Below are 21,064 nucleotides of genomic sequence, written 5' to 3' on the forward strand. Positions count from 1 at the left end.
AAGTCATATTGTTATATAAAGTTTGAAGGTTTTCACTGTTTTGTGATATGGGTAATAATAATATTTATATTATCATACAGCATGATAGTTGAAGTTTTGATGATCCAATTTCATGTTTCATTTTCCTAAAACATGAATGACAAGTTTTATTTAGTTGACTGCCCAAAAATGTTTGAGAAATGCATATTCAGACAGATGTTGTAGCAGAAAGTGGCCATTTGTTACAATAATTTTTTAATAAATTTATCATATATGTGGTTTTTTTTTTCTTTTGAAAAAAAAAATCTTTATATATAATTTTGAAAATTATTAATTATTATTCAGTTTACAATTTCTATCAGATATAGTGTATATTTAATTGATAACATTACAAATCGATAGGTTACCACTACAACAATGGTCAACTAGATCATCATTAACTGCATCAACTAAAGTCAACCGCATTAAATAGTGTTTGGCCATAATTGGGCCAACATTTAAGGTATTATTGGGCCAATAGTCCAGCAGAGAATAAAAGAATTAAGAACATCTGATTGAAGATCTGAAGATGTTGATAAGCGGTTAAGATATTGATAAAGCCGTTGATTAATAACTAACCGAATCTCCAAGTAAGTTTGTTATTATTTGGTCTATGAAACACTTATAAATACAATGACAGGGTCAAAAGCCAGGTACGTTCAACTGAGACTCCCCTACGTTCTACTTACGTCCGATCAGGACTTAAATACTAAATTGTGATAAATAGTTCATAAAACCGCTCCTAGCTTGAATGTCGGAGTGCCTTTTGCAGGTACCTCCCCACATCAAGAGCACAACCGAACGACATCCAAAGCCCAATCGAACGACATCCAAAGCCCAACCGAACGACATCCAGAGTCCAATCGAGCGGAGCACTCAATTCCAGCGTCGGAAAGTAGCAAAGCCACGTTAGAAAAGGTTAGTCTCTCGGTTCTACAAATCCCTACTGAAACATTTTGGCACCCACCGTGGGGCCGAGAGCAAGCTGAAGAAACCCAATGGTGACCACGAGAAACATGGAGGAGCAGCGAAGCACGTAGAGGAGATTGTGGCACTAAGGGCGGAGTGAGTACCTCCCGAGCGGTCCGCTTCAAACCGATAGAATTGCAATGAAGCAAGCCATAATTACACCAACCCAAACGGTCGAAATAGAACGGAATCTAACCCCTGCAAACCATTCGACTTACCAACCGGACAATTTCCATTCAATCACAGGTATTCGGCCATTCGGCCTTACAGGTATTCGCCCATTCGGTCATCAGGTATTCAGTCATTCGGCTTCAACCCCTCGGCCTTCCATGGCCTCAAGGTATAGCTCGAGCAGACCTTGATCTCTCTCTCCTGTTCGGTCACAAAGCATAAATCACCCACAACTCATTCAAGAAATCTTAATTCGTATTCCTTGTCGTTGACCATCAAACATTCAACAAAAGACCGAACAACCTTATTTGCTTGGCCGACCGGCCTTATAACAACCTATTTTGACATTAATGCATTGGTTTGTTAGGCTACTCTTTTTCTCACCATGTAAAATTCGAGTTATTATATTTCTTTAGTGCAGGTGATAAGATCTTGCAAATCACAATGTCAAGAGGTAAAGCCCTTTCACTACGAAGTTCTCTAGGAACTCCTAGTGCAAAGTCGAACGGTAAAGCCCGTTCCCTAGGAAGAACTCCTAGGTCAAAGTCTTAAAGTTGAGAGGTAAAACCCTCTCACAAGGATGTTCTCCAGGAACTCCTAGGTCAAAGATGAACGGTAAAGCCCGTTCACTACGAAGAACTCCTAGCTCAAAGCCTAGAGGTAAAACCCTCTCCCTAGGAAGTTCTCCAGGAACTCCTAAGTCAAAGACGAACGATAAAACTCATTCACTAGGAATAACTCCTAGCTCAAAGCAGAGAGGTAAAGCCCTCTCAAAGCAGAACGCTAAAGCCCGTTCACTAGGAAGAACTCGTAGGTCAAAGACCGACAGGTAAATCCCTCTTAGCCGAGAGGGAAATCCGTCTCGATGATTTTGAAGACCGAGGGGTAAATCCCTCTCGTCAACCAAAAGGCTCTGATGTCAAAGACCGAGAGGTAAATCCCCCTCGGCCGAGAGGTAAATCCCTCTCAATGATGTTGAAGATCGAGAGGTAAATCCCTCTCGTCCACCAAAAGGCTCTGATGTCAAAGACCGATAGGTAAATCCCTCTCGCCCGAGAGGTAAACCCCTCTCGTTAGCCAGAAAGTTGATGATGAAGACCGAGAGGTAAATCCCTCCATCAGCTAAAAAGTTGATGATAAAGACCGAGAGGTAAATCCCTCTCAGCCGACAGGTAAAACCCTCTTGTCAACTAGAAGGCTGAAGATAAAGACCGAGAGGTAAATCCCTCTCGGTCGAGAGGTAAACCCCTCTCGTCAGCCAGAAAGATGATGACCCAGACTAAGAGGTAAATCCCTTTCGGTCGAGAGGTAAATCCCTCTCATAAGACAGAAAGCTGATGATAAAGATTGAGAGGTAAATCCCTCTCGTCAGCCAGAAAGCTGATGACGAAGATCGAGAGATAAATTCCTCTCGGTCGAGAGGTAAATCCCTCTCATCAGCGAGAAACTGATAATAAAGACCAAGAGGTAAATCCCTCTCGTCAACCAGAAGGTTGAAGATAAAGATCGAGAGGTAAATCCCTCTTGGCCGAGAGTTAAATCCCTCTCGTCAGCTAGAAAGTTAATGCCGAAGACTGTTGACAGTATTTTTGATCTCTAGAAACAAAACCAAAAACTTGTTGATGGATTGACAAGTGTACCAAATCGCACAAGTAATATAAAATGGTATCGTATCCCTAAAGACTCTCGGCACTAAACAGTTGTGTGATAACCTAGTTAATTAAGACTTAAATAAAAAGAAATCATTGGTTTGTGATGCAAAGACATAAAATTAAATATGAATGCAATTGATAAATAACAGAGTAACACAGAGATGAATGAAGGTGTTTATAAAATGAGATGAATACGTTGTTGGGGTTAGAGTTCACAAGGTTACATCATTCCCCAACAAAAAATAGAGTTTAGTTTCCCATAGACATGGAGAAACTATATGAACCATGGAAAAGCACGAGATAAAAGAACTCTAAAAGTAGAGGAGGAAGCTCCCGCCACCAGATCTGCCTTCAGAGAGTAGAAAAGTGTGTTAGTGTGTTGCTCCAGCCAGAGATGTAAAACCTAGAGCGCCTGGGTCCTTTAAATAGAGTCGGAAAAGAGTAGAAACAGGGCCTGGTCCAAAAGAGTCGAAACAGAGCAAAAATTGGGCCAGATCAGTAGCGCGTGATGCTCGGGCAGCCAATTTGGCCGCCCGGGCGGTGGACGTCGAAATCTAGCAGGCCTAGGCCTCCAATCTCGCCCAAGCTTCGGGGTCTGGCCGCCCGGGTGGCGAGCGTCGATTTTTCCACGCTCAAGCCTCCTGCAGGTCGCCCAAGCTTCGTGTGGTTCCCTCTTCTGGTGCTTTTTTAGACCTTTCTGAGCTCTATCTCCTTAGCACTTCATCTCTGCTTTCTATATTAACTCATTTTCTATCAAAACAAGGGAAATTAGTCATAAAATCATTAAATTCAACCTCAACTCTCTTGTTCACACAAATTAATGAAAAAACATGATTTCAGGCAAGTTTCTAAGTGAAAAGGTTGCTTTTTGTATCAAAATTACATCTCAAATAACAATATTTTAAACCGTTATCAAAGATCGAGAGGTAAATCCATGTCGTCAAACTAAAAAGTTTATGACGAAGACTGAGAGGTAAATCCCGCTCGGCCGGGAGGTTAATCCCTCTCGTGAGCTGGGAAGTTCTGATGACAAAGACTGAGAGGTAAATCCCTCTCGGCCAGAGGTGAAGTCCTCTCACTAGGAAGTTCTCTAGGAACTTCTAGTGAAAAGTCGAACGGTAAAGCTTGTTCCCTAGGAAGAACTCCTAGGTCAAAGTCACAAAGCCGAAAGTTAAAGCCCTCTCAATAGGAAGTTCTCCAAGAACTCCTAGTGCAAAGTTGAACGGTAAAACCCGTTCCCTAAGAAATTCTCTAGTGAACTCCTAGGTCAAAGCCGAGAAGTAAATCATTTTCACTAAGAAGTTCTCCAGGAACTCCTAGGTCTAACACCAAGAGCTGAGGAACAGTCATTCTCAACCAAGCGTCTTCAATAAAGCACTCTCGCTTACTTGGCCATTCAACCTTATAAAATGGGTTAGTCTAATCATTTACATTCTTTTAACACTTCAAATTCGATCGTTATTTTTCTTCAGAAAAGGAAAACAAGTTCTAAAAAGAACTCCCGTCATAAGCCGCTCGACCTATTGAAAAGTTCAAAAGGGAAGTTATAAAGTCTACCATTTCGGCAGCAACAAGCAACGACTAAAAATAGCCTCCCTCAAACTCATATAAGTCCTATAGTTAACAACGGCTAAAGCCGAATGCTTAACTCGGACTATGGGGGGATGTATCGGATATAGTGTATACCGAACGGTTAACATCATAAGCCGATCGGTGACTACCACAATAATGGTCAACCAAGCCAAGCCACCACCACAACAATTTCTTTGATTGTTATTATTTTGTTCCTTCTCTTAATTCTTGTTATGAATTAGCTACGCAAAGCTTAATTATATATTTTCTTGATATTGCAAATCTGTCACATCAGCAAGGGTGATGCTCAACGGTGACGTTCTGGTGCTTAGTGCCCTACTCCCTAGAATGCACCGCTCAACCTTGACTTATCTGGATTCAGCATTAGGGGGAGGCTCTCTTCATTGGACTTTTAGCGCTAAATGTTGGCTTCTCTGGAATGCACCGCTCAATAATGGCCTCTCTATCTTCATCAGATTCCCCAAGTTGTGCAGATTTGTTTGTATCTTTGAATCCAGGGTTCTTCAATATTGCTTATGATCTTTAGAGCATCCATATAACTATCAAAAGAGGGAAATTTTATCATATTTTCACAAGTGTAACCAACAATATGAATAACCACAAGAACAATATAAAGAGAGGATATTAAGCAAGTACTAAGCTAAAACATAGCTGAATTTCCACTAAAAAGGTACTTAAATAATGGTAAGAATTAGTATTATCAAACTCCCCCAAACTTAGAACTTTCCTTGTCCTCAAGCAAAAGGTAACTTTGTATAGACAAGATAGCTCAACTATAATGGTTTAACAACTCAAGAACACAACTTCACTCAAGAGTATTAAATCAATCATGTTTGGTCATCAGCAAAACCCACTCAAGAGATAATGTGGCTTTCACAAATCAAGCTTTAATTATGGTGCTTATGCATTATAGATCACACGATAAATGAAAAGGTTTAATAAGGGATCAACAAAAATGGCAAAATGCTTTCATGAAATACATGGAACCATTGCTCACTAAAGAAGTGTTTCACTCAAGACTTTATTGTATAAGGATGTGTTTCGTTCACTCTACTACAAAAAACTTTGCCTTTCGTTTCAGTTAAACTAAACACATTCAAAAGCAAACATTGTTTTAGTAGTGCCTTTAACGCCGATGTATATTGATAACGGTAATTTTTACCATTATCTTTGAACCAATTCTTGTACCAAATCTACCCTTTTTAAGCTTGAAACATGTTTAATCCTCCATTATCTTCTATGTTTGCGAATAAGTCTAGCTTAAGCGTTACATACAAGTTTTCTTCATTAATTCCTCAAATTTGTAGGCGAATTGCAAGCGTTTAGAGAAGTACTGTATTTACCAAGAATGGGAGCAAGAAAAGGATTCAAAAGCAGGATCTGATGGAGCAGGAAAGGAAGTTCACGCCTAAGAGCCTAAGAAGAAGGAGGAAAAATGCTAATTTCTGCGCAAGCCTCGCGCCCGGGCGCGACCAAGAGGGCGCCCGGGCGCGCCCATCTGCGAAAGCTTCGCGCCTGGGCGCGACCAAGAGGGCGCCCGGGCGCGACCATCTGCGCAAGCTCCGCGCCTGGGCGCGAGAAAGAGGGCGCCCGGGCGCGACTTTCTGCGAGAGCTCCGCGCCTGGGCGCGACTGAGGAGGGGCGCCCGGGCGCGACTTTGCTGACCTGGAACCCTAGATCTATTTAAAGCATTCTGTAACTGAGGTGAGCATCTTCTTGACGGCTGAAGCTTGGAACACCATTTTCGGACCTAAGGGAGCTGGTTTTGGGCAGTGGAAACTCTCCATCCTTCCTCCTTGGATCCCCATTCTTCCATTTTTCTCCATTGTAAGCTCAAGTTCTCCATGACTATGGAGAACTAATTTCATTTTGTTGGGGAATGATGTAGTTACGAAACTTTCATGTAAATGCACTTGAGTTTAATGAATTTAAGCTTCCTTCAATTGATTGTGAGTGTTTAATTTCCTTCTCTTAAAGCTTGTTGTGACTTGATCAACCATAACATGATTCTAAGATTTGCTAGATATTGGAAAGTATTGTGTGGGTCTTGAACTGGAATTAACACCTAAAGGAGATTGTATCTAGGAATGGAGCTTGATGCTTTAGTTGTCTTAAACCTTTAATCGTAATGCAGATGAACTTTCTAGGTTACCAAGGAATTGGGATTCAAAGAAGTGAGTCTAGGCTTTTTCTACCAAGGAATTGGGTCTAAGTATAATTGGAAGGTTGACAAACGCAATTAATTGATGAAGTAGTGATGTGCATTTGCATGATAGCGTAGTAATTACAATCATTCTCCAACATCTCATCCATATTGTTTCATTATCCATTATCCATTTCCAATCTTTTAGCCTCTAAGACGTTCAGTTTATCACTTATATTTGAATTGAAATTTTATTATACTTGAATTATACCAAAATGATGTATTCTTAGTCTAAGTTAGTTAACTTATTATACGGTCTTAAGGTATTACACGAGTCTCTTGGGAAACGATATCCGGTCTTACCGGTTTTATTACTTTGAACGATTTGGTACACTTGCCAAAGAGTTAACAAGTTTTTGGCGCCGTTGCCGGGGACTCGGTGTTAGTACTTTACTGTTGTGTAATTCTTAACCAACTTAGGCTTTATTCTTTTTATTCTTTTTACTGTGAATAAATTTGTTTAGTGATCTTAAAGTTAATCTTGTGCTCTAGTGTTGTTATTTCTAGTGAATGCAGAGAAAAATTCGTACTAGAAGCACACCATCACTTGAACCTCTTCTATTGGATCCTGAAGTTGAAAAGACAGCAAGAAGAAACAATAGCCAAAGAAGGAGAGAAAACAGAACTTCGAGAAACATTCCTCCCGCACCTGTAATCTTTGAGCAACCAAACTCTTCCACAGCTCATCAGGAAATGGGGGATATGGGTGACGATATGAATGACAATGGTGATAGACAAGCAAGGCGCACCTTGGAAGACTACTCTACTTTTGCAGGACCGCTCCACTTTAATAGTATTGCTCGGCCACGGGTAAATGCTGTGAACATGGAAATGAAGCCTGCTCTCATCCATCTGGTGCAGAGTAATCAATTCAATGGTCTATCACACGAAAATCCTTATAATCATTTGGCAACTTTCTTGGAAATTTGCAACACTGTAAAGATCCATCAAGTGCCAGATGAGGCAATAAGGCTCAGCTTATTTCCATTCTCCTTGGGAGGCAATGCGAAGATGTGGCTAAACTCTTTCCCGGAAAATAGTTTCACTACTTGGGAGGATGTTGTGGCAAAATTCCTCAACAAATTCTTCCCACAGTCCAAGGTTAACAAAGGGAAACAGGAGATTTCATCTTTTCAGCAGGATGTCAATGAGACTCTGAGTCAAGCCTGGGACAGATTCAAAGGGCTACTGAGAAAGACACCCACTCATGGGTTTGATGAGCCTACTGTTCTCAACATGTTTTTGGGAGGATTGAGATCCCAAACCAAATTGATGTTAGATGCCTCAGCTGGAGGAAATATCCGTTGGAAGACACCAGAAGAAGCCCATGAGCTAATAGAAAACATGGCTGCAAATGACAGTGAATTGCAGAATGAAAGGGCTCAGCAAAAAGGCGTGTTTCAACTACAATCTCAGGATGCTCTACTTGCCCAAAACAAGATAATGACCCAACAGCTTGAAGCGCTCATGAACAAACTCTCTCAATTGCCAAAAGAACTCCAGAATGTTTCACAAGCCCAACATCAAGGGTGTGAGTTGTGTGGTGGAGAACATGCTAATGGTCATTGTGCTATGCAGGTCAATACCCAAGAAGACGTGAACTATATGGGTAATCAAAACCGTAACAATCAATATAATCAAGGATGGAGACCGCACCCAAGCATGGGCCAAGGACAAGCTGGACCTTCAAACAGACCACCTCAACAACAATACCAACCACACCCCTCTTTATCAGACAGGACCTCTAAATTGGAGGACACTCTTCAACAATTCATGCAAGTATCCATCTCCAACCACAAAAGCACGGAAGCATCCATAAGGAATTTGGAGATACAAGTTGGTCAACTGGCCAAGAAGCTAGAAGAAAAACCTGATAAGAGTTTTGGAGCTAATACTGAAACCAACCCAAAGGAGGAGTGCAAGGCAATCACTACAAGAAGTGGTAAGTTGTTAGTGAGTGGAGAGAAAAAGAACTCAGAAGAGAGTGATGAAAGAAAAGATGAAAATGAGACGAAGAGTGAGAATAGAAAAGAAGAAGAGAATGAGAGAAAAGAAAATGAGAATAGTGTTAGTGGAGAGAAAGAAAAAGAAGAAGAGGAGGAGAGAAGAAAAAGAAAAGAAAAAGAAGTTGAGAGGCCCCTTCCCTATCCACAAATATACACAAGAAAGGATAAAGAAAAGCAGTTTGGACGGTTCATGGAGATCTTCAAGCAATTGGAGATAAAAATACCGTTCTCAGAAGCACTACAACAAATGCCGGCCTATGCAAAATTCATGAAGGAACTCCTCACTAAAAAGAGGAAATACATTGAGGAAGAGACAATTGAAGTTCAAGGTAACTGCAGCGCCATTATCCAGAAGCTCCTCCCTCCTAAATTCAAGGATCCTGGTAGCTTCACCATTCCCTGCACTATAGGTAAGCTAGCTATTGGAAAAGCATTGATCGATTTGGGTGCAAGCATCAATTTGATGCCTTTCTCTTTATTTGAGAAAATTGGAGAGCTTGAACTCAAACCTACTCGGATGAGCCTACAATTGGCAGACAGATCCATCAAGTATCCACTTGGTGTAGTGGAGGATGTTCTTGTACGAGTAGATAAATTTGTGTTTCCAGTGGATTTCGTTATCATGGAAATGGAGGCGGATGTGGAGGTACCACTCATCCTTGGAAGGCCATTCATGAAGACAGCAAGAGTTCTCATCGATGTTGATGATGGTAAGCTCAAGGTGAGGGTGGAAGATGAAGAGGTGAATTTCAATGTTTTTGAAGCAATGTCTCATCCCACTGATGAGGGAGCTTGCTTTCAAGTTGATGTGCTTGACGAAGCCTGCGTAACGGTAGAAAGGGAGATACATGTGTCGTCCCCGCTGATAAAAACACTCATAGATGCACGTGAATCTCTCAATGAAGAAGAAGAGAAAATGATTGAAGAACGTTTAACATATTTGGATGTGCTGAAGGAGATCCCATCTAGTGAAGTACAGATCGAAGATATAAAGACTGATGTCATGATGGAAGAGAAGAAGCTTGAACTAAAAATTTTACCCTCTCACTTAAAGTATGTTTTTCTAGATGAGGGTAACAACAAGCCTGTGATTATCAGCAGCTCCTTATCATCTGCTGAAGAGAAAAAGTTGATCGAAGTGTTGAAAAGAAACAAAGGAGCTGTAGGATGGTCTATCTCTGATTTAAAGGGGATAAGTCCAACCTATTGCATGCACCGTATTTTTATGGAAGATGATTTTAAACCAGCAACTCAACCTCAAAGAAGGCTAAATCCAGTCATGAAAGAGGAGGTGAGAAAAGAGGTTCTCAAGCTTCTTGAGGCAGGGATCATTTATCCTATCTCTGATAGCACATGGGTAAGTCCTGTGCAAGTGGTCCCGAAGAAGGGAGGCATGACAGTTATATGTAATGAGAAAAATGAGCTTATACCTACACGAACTGTCACTGGTTGGAGAATGTGCATTGACTACCGGAAGTTGAATAAGGCAACAAGAAAAGACCATTTTCCACTCCCCTTTATGGATCAAATGCTGGAGAGATTAGCAGGGCAAGCTTTCTACTGCTTTTTGGACGGTTATTCTGGCTATAATCAAATAGCTGTAGATCCAAAAGATCAAGAAAAGACCGCATTCACGTGCCCCTTCGGTATATTCGCTTATAGAAAGATGCCTTTTGGGCTTTGCAATGCCCCTGCCACCTTTCAAAGATGCATGCAAGCTATATTCTCCGATCTTGTGGAGAAATGTATAGAAGTCTTCATGGACGACTTCTCAGTGTTTGGAAGCTCATTTGACTTATGTCTGGCAAATTTAGAAACGGTGTTGAAGAGATGCATCCAAACCAACCTCATTCTTAACTGGGAGAAATGTCACTTCATGGTAACAGAAGGGATTGTTTTGGGGCACAAAATTTCTTCCAAAGGAATTGAAGTGGACATAGCTAAAGTGGAAGTCATTGAAAAGCTTCCACCACCAACTAATGTGAAAGGAATTCGAAGCTTTCTTGGGCATGCTGGCTTTTATAGAAGATTCATTCAAGATTTCTCCAAGATTGCTAAGCCCTTAAGCAATCTCCTTGTAAAAGATACACCATTTGAACTGAATGAGGAATGCTTGAAGGCATTTGAAGCATTGAAATCCAAGCTAACTTCTGCTCCGGTGATCATATCTCCTGATTGGAACAAAGATTTTGAATTGATGTGTGATGCTAGTGACTATGCTATTGGTGCAGTGCTTGGACAGAGAAGAGAGAAAGTGTTCCACACAATCTACTATGCAAGCAAGGTCTTGAATGGAGCTCAACTAAAGTATGCAACCACTGAAAAGGAATTTCTTGCCATAGTGTATGCATTAGAGAAATTCAGACCCTATCTCATAGGTTCAAAGGTGATTATTTACACTGATCATGCTGCTATCAAGTATTTGCTTACCAAGCCTGATTCCAAACCAAGATTGATAAGATGGGTTCTTATGTTGCAAGAATTTGATTTGGAGATCAGAGATAAGAAAGGAAGCGAAAATGTCATTGCTGATCATCTCTCAAGACTTGTCAATAATGAAGTTACAACTAAAGAAAGAGAAATCCGTGAAGAGTTTTATGATGAGAACTTGATGATGGTCCAACAAAGGCCCTGGTTTGCTGATATAGCTAATTTCAAAGCTGCGGGAATCCTTCCAGATTATCTTTCATGGCAACAAAAGAAGAAATTCTTAAATGATGCTAAGCAGTTTGTTTGGGATGACCCCTATCTATTCAAACTAGGAGCTGACAATCTCTTGAGGCGGTGTGTTACTGAAGAAGAATCAGCAGAAATCTTGTGGCATTGCCATAATTCACCCTATGGAGGACACTTCAATGGTGAAAGAACAGCTGCCAAAGTCCTCCAATCTGGATTTTACTGGCCTACTATATTCAAGGATGCTTATGCCCAAGCCAAGCGTTGTGATAAATGTCAAAGAGTGGGCACTATCTCAAGAAGGCATGAAATGCCACTACAAAGCATCTTGGAAGTTGAAGTTTTTGATTGCTGGGGTATTGACTTTGTCGGTCCCCTACCTTCATCCTATACAAATGAGTATATTCTGGTTGCAGTAGACTATGTGAGCAAATGGGTGGAAGCAGTAGCATGTCAAAAGAATGATGCAACCACTGTGATTAAATTCTTGAGGAAAAACATATTTTCAAGATTTGGGGTGCCAAGAATTCTTATCAGCGACGGAGGATCACATTTCTGCAACTATCAGCTTGAAAAGGTACTAAAAAACTATGAGGTGAAGCATAAAGTTGCTTCCCCATATCATCCTCAAACCAATGGGCAAGCGGAAGTATCAAACAGAGAAATCAAAAGGATTCTAGAGAAAACTGTTTCTTCTTCCAGGAAGGATTGGTCATTAAAACTGGATGATGCTCTGTGGGCCTACAGGACTGCAATGAAAACACCTGTTGGGATGACTCCCTTTCAACTAGTCTATGGCAAATCTTGTCATCTACCGGTGGAGATGGAGCACAAAGCTTATTGGGCCCTGAAGTTCTTGAACTTTGATTCTACCTTGTCTGCGGAAAAGAGAAAGTTGCAATTACAGGAGTTGGAGGAAATGAGATTGACAGCTTACAATAACTCCAAGAATTACAAAGAGAAGGTTAAGTTGTATCATGACAAAAAGCTCTTAAAGAGAGAGTTTAAACCTGGCCAACAAGTTTTACTCTTTAATTCCAGATTCAAGATTCTTCAAGGCAAACTGAAATCAAAGTGGTCTGGACCGTTCATCATAAAGGAGGTAAAGCCCCATGGGGCTATTGAGTTGGTTAACCCTGCAGCAGATGATCCAAACAAAAGTTGGGTGGTAAATGGACAGAGGCTGAAACAGTACCTAGGCGGTGAGATTCAGCGTCTCACAACAATCATTCACCTCTCAGATCCATGAGCATCAGTGTGTCAAGCTAATGACGTTAAACAAGCGCTTACTGGGAGGCAACCCAGCTTTCTAACCTTCTTTCAGTGTTATTTTGTTATTTGTGTGTGATGTTGATTGTTTGTTTGTGTTTTAGAACTTGTTAAAATTTGTCTGTGAGGATGTATGTTAGTGTGTTGTGTAGCTTGAGATGTTTATTGTGTGATTCTGTTGTGTATGGAATTGGTTTAGCTTGTTTTGGAGAATGTTGAAAATTTGTGAAATTGAACACCTTCAAATTGATTCTTCAAGTGAATTTTCCCTATTGGAGATTTAAGCAAATGTGTTTGATAAAAATAAGGTGTTCTGGGGTGTTTTGAGAGCTAGAGAATGCAAAAATCAGAAAATGGTACTGTGAGTTGAGCCATTCTGCAGTCTGCTGAAATTCTGCAGAATTCACGCCCAAGCCCCCCTGACCAGGCGCGCCCAGGCGCGAGTCATCAGCGTGCTGGTCGCGCCCGGGCGCGAGAAAAGGGGCGCCCGGGCGCGACATGTGCAGGCCCAAATTGTTCTGATTTTAAGTGCACAGGTCAGATTTTCCCTCATTTTCAAACCCTAATTTCCAGCCTTCTCTCCCTCTCTCTCGTGCCTACTCTCTCCAAAACCCCAAAAACCACCATACCCTTCCATCTAAGCCACACAAACTACCACCAATCAACAACATTCCCACTCACCATTGTGAACTCTCTCACTTAGTAAACCTTTTCCCAACTCAACCCATCCACTCAACTTTATCACTTCCATTGTGAACTCTCACACCCACTTATTCTCATCACCAAACATCCGTTTTCTTTGGGTAATCACGGTCAAGCTCTCAACCCTCTCAAGATCCCCAAATGCAAATTCAAATTCAATTCTCCAAATCAAGTAGGTTTTGTTTTCTTTTGCTTGTTTTGGAAATCCTTTGCTTTCATATGTTGATTGTTGTTTGAATTAGACTAGGATTGTACAATTGAACCGCTTGAATGCTTGATTGATGATTGAAAAACTGGAAAAACCCACTGCCATTGAGTTCTGCACTCTGCAGAAACTCGCGCCCGGGCGCCCCTAGCAGGTCGCGCCCGGGCGCGACTGGTTCGGCCAAGATTGGCCCATGCATTGATCTTCTGATGTTTTTCCAATTTTCTCTGTTTCATCTCTGTTTAGACTGCTTTGATTTTGTCCTTGTTGTTCATTTGAATTGCTTGTATGTTGGTTTGCTATCTAAAAAGTCCAAAACTCACAAAATTAGGTATGGAATAAGGCAACATTCTGCAGAATTTTTCTGCAGAAGTCGCGCCCGAGCGCCCCTAGCAGGTCGCGCCTGGGCGCGACTGGTTCGGCCAGAAATTGCCAATTCTTGAGCTTTTCATGCATTTTGTTTATTTTTTGTCTTTTGATTTCCTTGTGATTGTTTGTGATTGAGTGTCTTAATTGTTTGTGTATGCTCTTGAGCCATGAATGCACACCCTTTGCACAAACGTTACATCTCAATGTGATTTTTCTATGTCTCCTCCTCACAATTACAATGCTTGCATGTTTGTGCAGAAATGGCCTCTGTTTCAGGATCCAAAAGAATCAAAACCATAGCAACAAAGAGGCAGAAGCAAAAGAAGCACTCAAAACCTCAAACTTTCCTCTCCCAAAGACATAAGAAAAATTTTGAGGAGTCTCAAAACAGACGACTCCTTATGGAAAGAGTAGTAGAACAGCTGCCTCGAGAGGAACCACAATTTGCCCAAGAGGTGTGGCGTCGTCACTGGAGCAATCTTATCTCCTTCCCTGAACCGGCTAATATTGATGTAGTCCGGGAATTCTATGCTAATGCTCGCAGCTATTTAGACGAACCACAACCTTTCACCAGTTATGTGCGAGGGAGACAAGTAGCTTTTGATGCAAATACAATCAACTCTTTCTTGAACACTCAGTGGCCAGGAGGCAATTCAACATGTCATTACTCAGACGCAAACGGAACAAATTTTGCAGGGATAGACTATGAGGAGGTTGAGAGGACCTTGTGCCTCCCCAGAGGACGCTTTCATAGAAACAGACAGGGACAACCACTGCATATCAAGCGTTCCTTTCTTACACCTCTCTCCAAATATTGGATGGCATTCATACATGCCAACATATCTCCCTGCTCCCATATGTCTGACCTCAATGTGAGTAGAGCACTCCTCCTTTTCTTTATATTGCAGGGTCAGCCAATAAATGTGGGCAACATTATTGCACATGAGATAAATGACTGTGCCAATACTGCACTGAGCAACACTCCACTAGGCCACCCATCTCTGATCACTCACCTATGTGAGATTGCTGGGGTTGATACTTCACTGCCTCCATTTGAGAAACCAAGGAAAACCATTGATCGGGCCTATTACCTGCAATACTGCTTAATTGATGAGGACGGTCAGAACATTCCTGCACCCCAGCCGCCAAGAAGGCATCGGAGAAATCAGCCTGACCCACCTGCACAGCCTGAAGAAGACGGCCCACAAAACCCCTTCAATATGGCTGACCTCAATGCTAAGCTGGAAGCACTCCACAGGATGGGCCTTGCTCACGCAGACATGATGCGTCAGGTCTACGCCTCCTCTCACCCAGGTTTCATGACTTCTGAGGAATATGCTGCAAGAGTAGCTTGGCCTGGGGACCAGACCTCTACTGATGGGGGAGCTGGAACTTCTTCTGGAGCTCAAGCAATGGAAGAGGATCAATCTGAAGAGGAAGAGGAGGAGGAGCAATCTGAAGAGGAAGAAGAAGTGGAGGACACTGAGAGTGATTCTTGAGGAGACAGATGAGACAATGAGACGGGCAACTTTCATCTCTTTCATAAACAATTACTGTTTTCATGCTTTAATTTCCTTAGTTAATTTTATTTCAGCACTCGTACTTTTGAACTTGGTTGAATGAACATGTTGATGAAAATGTTTCGAACTTGACTTGATTAGAAATCGTTTTTGTTTGCTTTTACTCTGTGAGACTTTGAAATTAGGCTCGAGTTGGGTAGTTTCTTTTCACTGTGGTTACGCTCGACTGAATGAATTTCATGCGCTGTTCTTCTTGTGATTAATATGCATGGCATGGTGTTTGAAAACAAATTTGGAACCCTAAGTAACCTAGTGAGATTTTGCGCTCCAGAATTATTGTTGAATGTTATCACCTTAGAAGCATAATTGAGTTTTGCCTGATTTTCTCTGAAGTGGATCATTTACTTGTTCAATACACATGATCAAGGTTGTCTTGTTCTCCCTTTGTTGTCTTAAGTTTTTGAACCCAAAACCTATTGTAACCTTATGTAGCCCATCCATGAACCTTAAAAAGCAATCAGAAAAATTTGTAATCCTTCTACCTTAAGCTAAGATGAGCATTTAAGTGGGGTACAGGAAAATGGTTCAAGTTTGGGGTATTTGAGGTGGCATATAAAAAAAAAAAAAAAAAAAAATTACTACAAAAAGGGAAAAAGAAGGAAGATTTGCTTACAATTGGTGGAAGTAGCCTAGAAAAACCAAAGCTCCTTCTTAACCTAACCCTTGTAGAGCCTTGAATGTTCTTGTACCTCAATTTTATAGGTAAGTGTGTTCATTGTAAGGGAAATGAAAGGCAAAGTTCAATTGTGTGATATCGTGATGTTTGAGTGAGAGACACACATCCCTATACACCTGTGAAAGTGAGTGAAACAGTTCTTTTCAGAGGAAGGGTTCCATGTTAGTTGAGAAAATACTTTTGCCATGTGTGTTGGTCCCTCATAGATCATAGCTGATGTTTAAATTCTGTAATTTTGTGAGTACCACCAGTGAAAGTTTCACCTCTTGTGACTAAACTCTAGTCAACATGATGAGCAAGCATGATTGAATTTTTCTCTTGTTGAGTGATGAAGCATTGAAGTTGAGTTGTTGTTCAAACCAGTTCATTTTGTTTGTTTTTCTGCTTGAGGACAAGCATGATTTCAAGTTTGGGGTTGTGATAACGGTAATTTTTACCATTATCTTTGAACCAATTCTTGTACCAAATCTACCCTTTTTAAGCTTGAAACATGTTTAATCCTCCATTATCTTCTATGTTTGCGAATAAGTCTAGCTTAAGCGTTACATACAAGTTTTCTTCATTAATTCCTCAAATTTGTAGGCGAATTGCAAGCGTTTAGAGAAGTACTGTATTTACCAAGAATGGGAGCAAGAAAAGGATTCAAAAGCAGGATCTGATGGAGCAGGAAAGGAAGTTCACGCCTAAGAGCCTAAGAAGAAGGAGGAAAAATGCTAATTTCTGCGCAAGCCTCGCGCCCGGGCGCGACCAAGAGGGCGCCCGGGCGCGCCCATCTGCGAAAGCTTCGCGCCTGGGCGCGACCAAGAGGGCGCTCGGGCGCGACCATCTGCGCAAGCTCCGCGCCTGGGCGCGAGAAAGAGGGCGCCCGGGCGCGACTTTCTGCGAGAGCTCCGCGCCTGGGCGCGACTGAGGAGGGGCGCCCGGGCGCGACTTTGCTGACCTGGAACCCTAGATCTATTTAAAGCATTCTGTAACTGAGGTGAGCATCTTCTTGACGGCTGAAGCTTGGAACACCATTTTCGGACCTAAGGGAGCTGGTTTTGGGCAGTGGAAACTCTCCATCCTTCCTCCTTGGATCCCCATTCTTCCATTTTTCTCCATTGTAAGCTCAAGTTCTCCATGACTATGGAGAACTAATTTCATTTTGTTGGGGAATGATGTAGTTACGAAACTTTCATGTAAATGCACTTGAGTTTAATGAATTTAAGCTTCCTTCAATTGATTGTGAGTGTTTAATTTCCTTCTCTTAAAGCTTGTTGTGACTTGATCAACCATAACATGATTCTAAGATTTGCTAGATATTGGAAAGTATTGTGTGGGTCTTGAACTGGAATTAACACCTAAAGGAGATTGTATCTAGGAATGGAGCTTGATGCTTTAGTTGTCTTAAACCTTTAATCGTAATGCAGATGAACTTTCTAGGTTACCAAGGAATTGGGATTCAAAGAAGTGAGTCTAGACTTTTTCTACCAAGGAATTGGGTCTAAGTATAATTGGAAGGTTGACAAACGCAATTAATTGATGAAGTAGTGATGTGCATTTGCATGATAGCGTAGTAATTACAATCATTCTCCAACATCTCATCCATATTGTTTCATTATCCATTATCCATTTCCAATCTTTTAGCCTCTAAGACGTTCAGTTTATCACTTATATTTGAATTGAAATTTTATTATACTTGAATTATACCAAAATGATGTATTCTTAGTCTAAGTTAGTTAACTTATTATACGGTCTTAAGGTATTACACGAGTCTCTTGGGAAACGATATCCGGTCTTACCGGTTTTATTACTTTGAACGATTTGGTACACTTGCCAAAGAGTTAACATATATACATCTTGTGAATGACTTTGATACCATATTAAGAAGTAGATTTTAAACCTAGCTCAATTCTACAAAATCGACTTGTAAGATAAGGTTTGCACCCCCCCATACACACATACATACATACATACACACACACACACACACATATATATATATACATATATATATATATATATATATATATATATATTCCAAATTGACCTTAACTCTTGATGGTAAATACCCTAGCCATGATCAAGTACTTTTAAGAAAGTGGAAGCCATCCATGAAGATGACATCAACTCTACCTTGTGGGCTACCTTTGGAGCCATCATGGAGCATGGATTGAAGAATCATGTAGGATATTTAGGCCATTGTATTTGGCAATGTAGTGTAGGTTTCTTTAAGGCCTGTATTAATACCTAAGTAGCATATGATTTTCCTTAAGTTAGACATCCAAACCAAGTGGAAAGTGTTTATCATGTGTCATGCTTCCATTGGAGAGGATTTGCTTTTTAGAAGTGGCCACATGACACCTAGGGGTGGAGATGATTTCTTTTTAGTAGTGGTCACAAGTACCTCTTGCTTTTAGTAGTGACCACATGACACTCTAGGAATAGAGAGGATTATAACTATATGAGTGGCCACATGTCCTCCCATCATTGGAGAGGATTTGTGGACACTTGTCCACTCCTTAGAAGGCCTCATTTTTTACCAATTAGAGCAAAGGTGGGAGATCATGCTTTTAGGGTTAGAAAGAGACACCCTTCGCCTATAAATAAAGGTGTCTCCACACCCTTTTGTTTCATCTTGGATTAATGTAATGTTATGCTACCAAATTATGGCCATACACTTCCTAGATCAAGACTAGAGCAAGCTTAGAGGCCCCTCTAGTCACCTTCCTCCTTGAAAATAAAATGCCATTATAGAAGTCGTTTAGAGGGGTCCCTAACGTCAAATAAGGTATAAACGTCGGCTCCCCTAGGGTCAGACGTCAAATGGCCTGCATACAGAACTGCAAAGTCATTGTCTTATTGCCTTTAGACGTCGGCTATAGGCTCCTGATGTCTAACTCAAATTACATCGGCTCCCCCCTTCCACGAACGCCAAAAAGGACCAAAAATACCTCATTTTAAGCGCCAATATTAATTTTTTTACGACATAAACATGAGTCGACGTCTAATATACATTAGACATCGAATCCCCTTACCCAGATGTCAATAAGCTACGAAAATGCGAGCTTCACTTTCTTTCGAGTTTTCGTTTTGTTCGTGTTTGTCATTGCTCTTACAAGGTATGTTTGATTGATTTTTTTCCAATTAATTTATTTGACACTGATTAACTTTGGTTTGCACCGATTAAATTTCGTTTGCACCGATTAAATTTCGTTTGCACAGATTAATTTTGGCTTATAATGCAGTTTTGTGCACAAGTTGATGGATCTCGACGGCGACATTGAGTTCTCAATCTCCATTTCTTTAAACTCATAGTATATACAATTTTGTGATGTGCTGGAATCGTTTTCTGTATTTCAGGTGTGGTATAATTGTAAAAACAAATTATTATTATTATTTTTTTAAAATGGACGTCGGTTTAGGAGGGGTCCAACGTCAAAATTGACATCCGGGAAAGAGGATTTGACATTAAAATTAACATCTTCAAATAAGACGTTGGATTTGGATTGGACGTTGAATGTCGAAAATAACAAATGTCAAAAGCTTTTTTTGCAGTAGTGATCCATCCAAGGAAACACTCCTTCATGCACATCTCGTAGTTTTGGTCCAACCTAACTAAGGAGGTTACTATCAACTCTAATCAACATCTCCTAATTTTGGTCCAACATAACTAAGGAGGTTACTATCAACTCTAATCAATGTGAAACTTTCAACGTACATAAAACAAAGCAAAGGATGAGAATACAAAAATATCTTTATTTAATTTCCAATTTTTTGTACGACTCTCATGCGTGACTAAATTTCTTCTTCGATTAAATGTAATTTATTCAAACTCAAATGTATTAAGATGAAATTTATACATAGTAATCTCATTTATAGGTAATCTCATTTTTGTTCGACTCTTTAATTAAGCTTCATTCTATTCGATCAATTAGTTTATAGCATCTAATGTAATATTGGATAATCTTGTAATGACGTTTTTGCTTCCAATCATTTGGACATATAGAATGTACAGTTATGCAACATGGTAATTTTGTTCATAGTTATGACTATATTATTGGACTTTAAGTGAAAACTCAAGTCTAGTAATGATTTTGGATGATGATGTTTGAAGATGTTTTGAACCTTTGTAACTTTCATTGTATGTTGGTGAGTATATTTCACATCATGTATTCACAAGGTTTCTAATATTATTCTGCATAAAAACATATACTAAAATTAACTAATAGAAAATTGTTTTATAAGATTAAAAATATTAAAAAAAAAAATTTTATGATTTGGTAATTATGTAATGGATTAAATTATTTAAGAGAAATTTTACCAAATCGATTATCAACTTAGTTAATCGATTAAATCAAAATTATATCTAAATATTTTCAACATTCTTAGATAATATCTAACTAAAATTTTGTATAATCTATTAACTTTTTTTTATAATAAATAAAAATAATATTCAATCAATTAAAACATGTCATATAATCTATTAAAAATAATATCGTAACTAATTTATAATTTGAGTGAGAATAATTAATAAAAGATTTAAAGAATAATTCTTATGTATTATTTCAAAGAGTAGAGTACCATATATATACATTTAAGGATCCTATAATCCTTCATCTATTAAAGGAATGACAGGTGCACAAATCTGCACAAATTATAATAATATCTAAATTATAACTAACACAATATTTGATTGTCTGATATCCTTTAATAGAATATTTGGCATATCTTAACATGCCCACTCAAGTTGGTGCATGGATATCACACATTCCCAACTTGAATAGAGACTCATTAAACAATCTTCTTGATACTCCTTTGGTGAGAACATCAGCCAACTGCAATTCTGATCTTACAAAAGGAAATGAAATTATTCCAGCTTCAAGCTTCTCTTTGATGAAATGTCTATCAATCTCCACATGCTTTGTTCTATCATGTTGCACAGGATTGTGAGCAATTGCTATAGCCGAAGTATTGTCACAGTACAAACTCATAG

The 21,064-nt window shown here is 40.0% G+C and overlaps 1 protein-coding gene and 1 pseudogene across 1 annotated transcript; both read left to right on the forward strand.

Annotated features, from left to right (window-relative positions):
* Positions 1-7,116: 7,116 nt before the first annotated feature.
* On the forward strand, positions 7,117-9,518 carry LOC148190684 (uncharacterized; annotated as a pseudogene).
* Positions 9,519-14,080: 4,562 nt separating this feature from the next.
* LOC148190685 (uncharacterized) lies at positions 14,081-15,332 on the forward strand. The gene has a single exon (XM_088101888.1). It carries the CDS (start codon positions 14,094-14,096, stop codon positions 15,330-15,332), a length of 1,239 nt encoding a protein of 412 aa, XP_087958014.1. The 5' UTR covers positions 14,081-14,093.
* The last annotated feature ends 5,732 nt before the right edge of the window (positions 15,333-21,064 follow it).

The sequence above is a fragment of the Vigna umbellata genome, chromosome 11, assembly GCF_029865625.1.
Source record: "Vigna umbellata cultivar VRB3 chromosome 11, Vumbellata_1.0, whole genome shotgun sequence".
Taxonomy (NCBI): Eukaryota; Viridiplantae; Streptophyta; class Magnoliopsida; order Fabales; family Fabaceae; genus Vigna; species Vigna umbellata.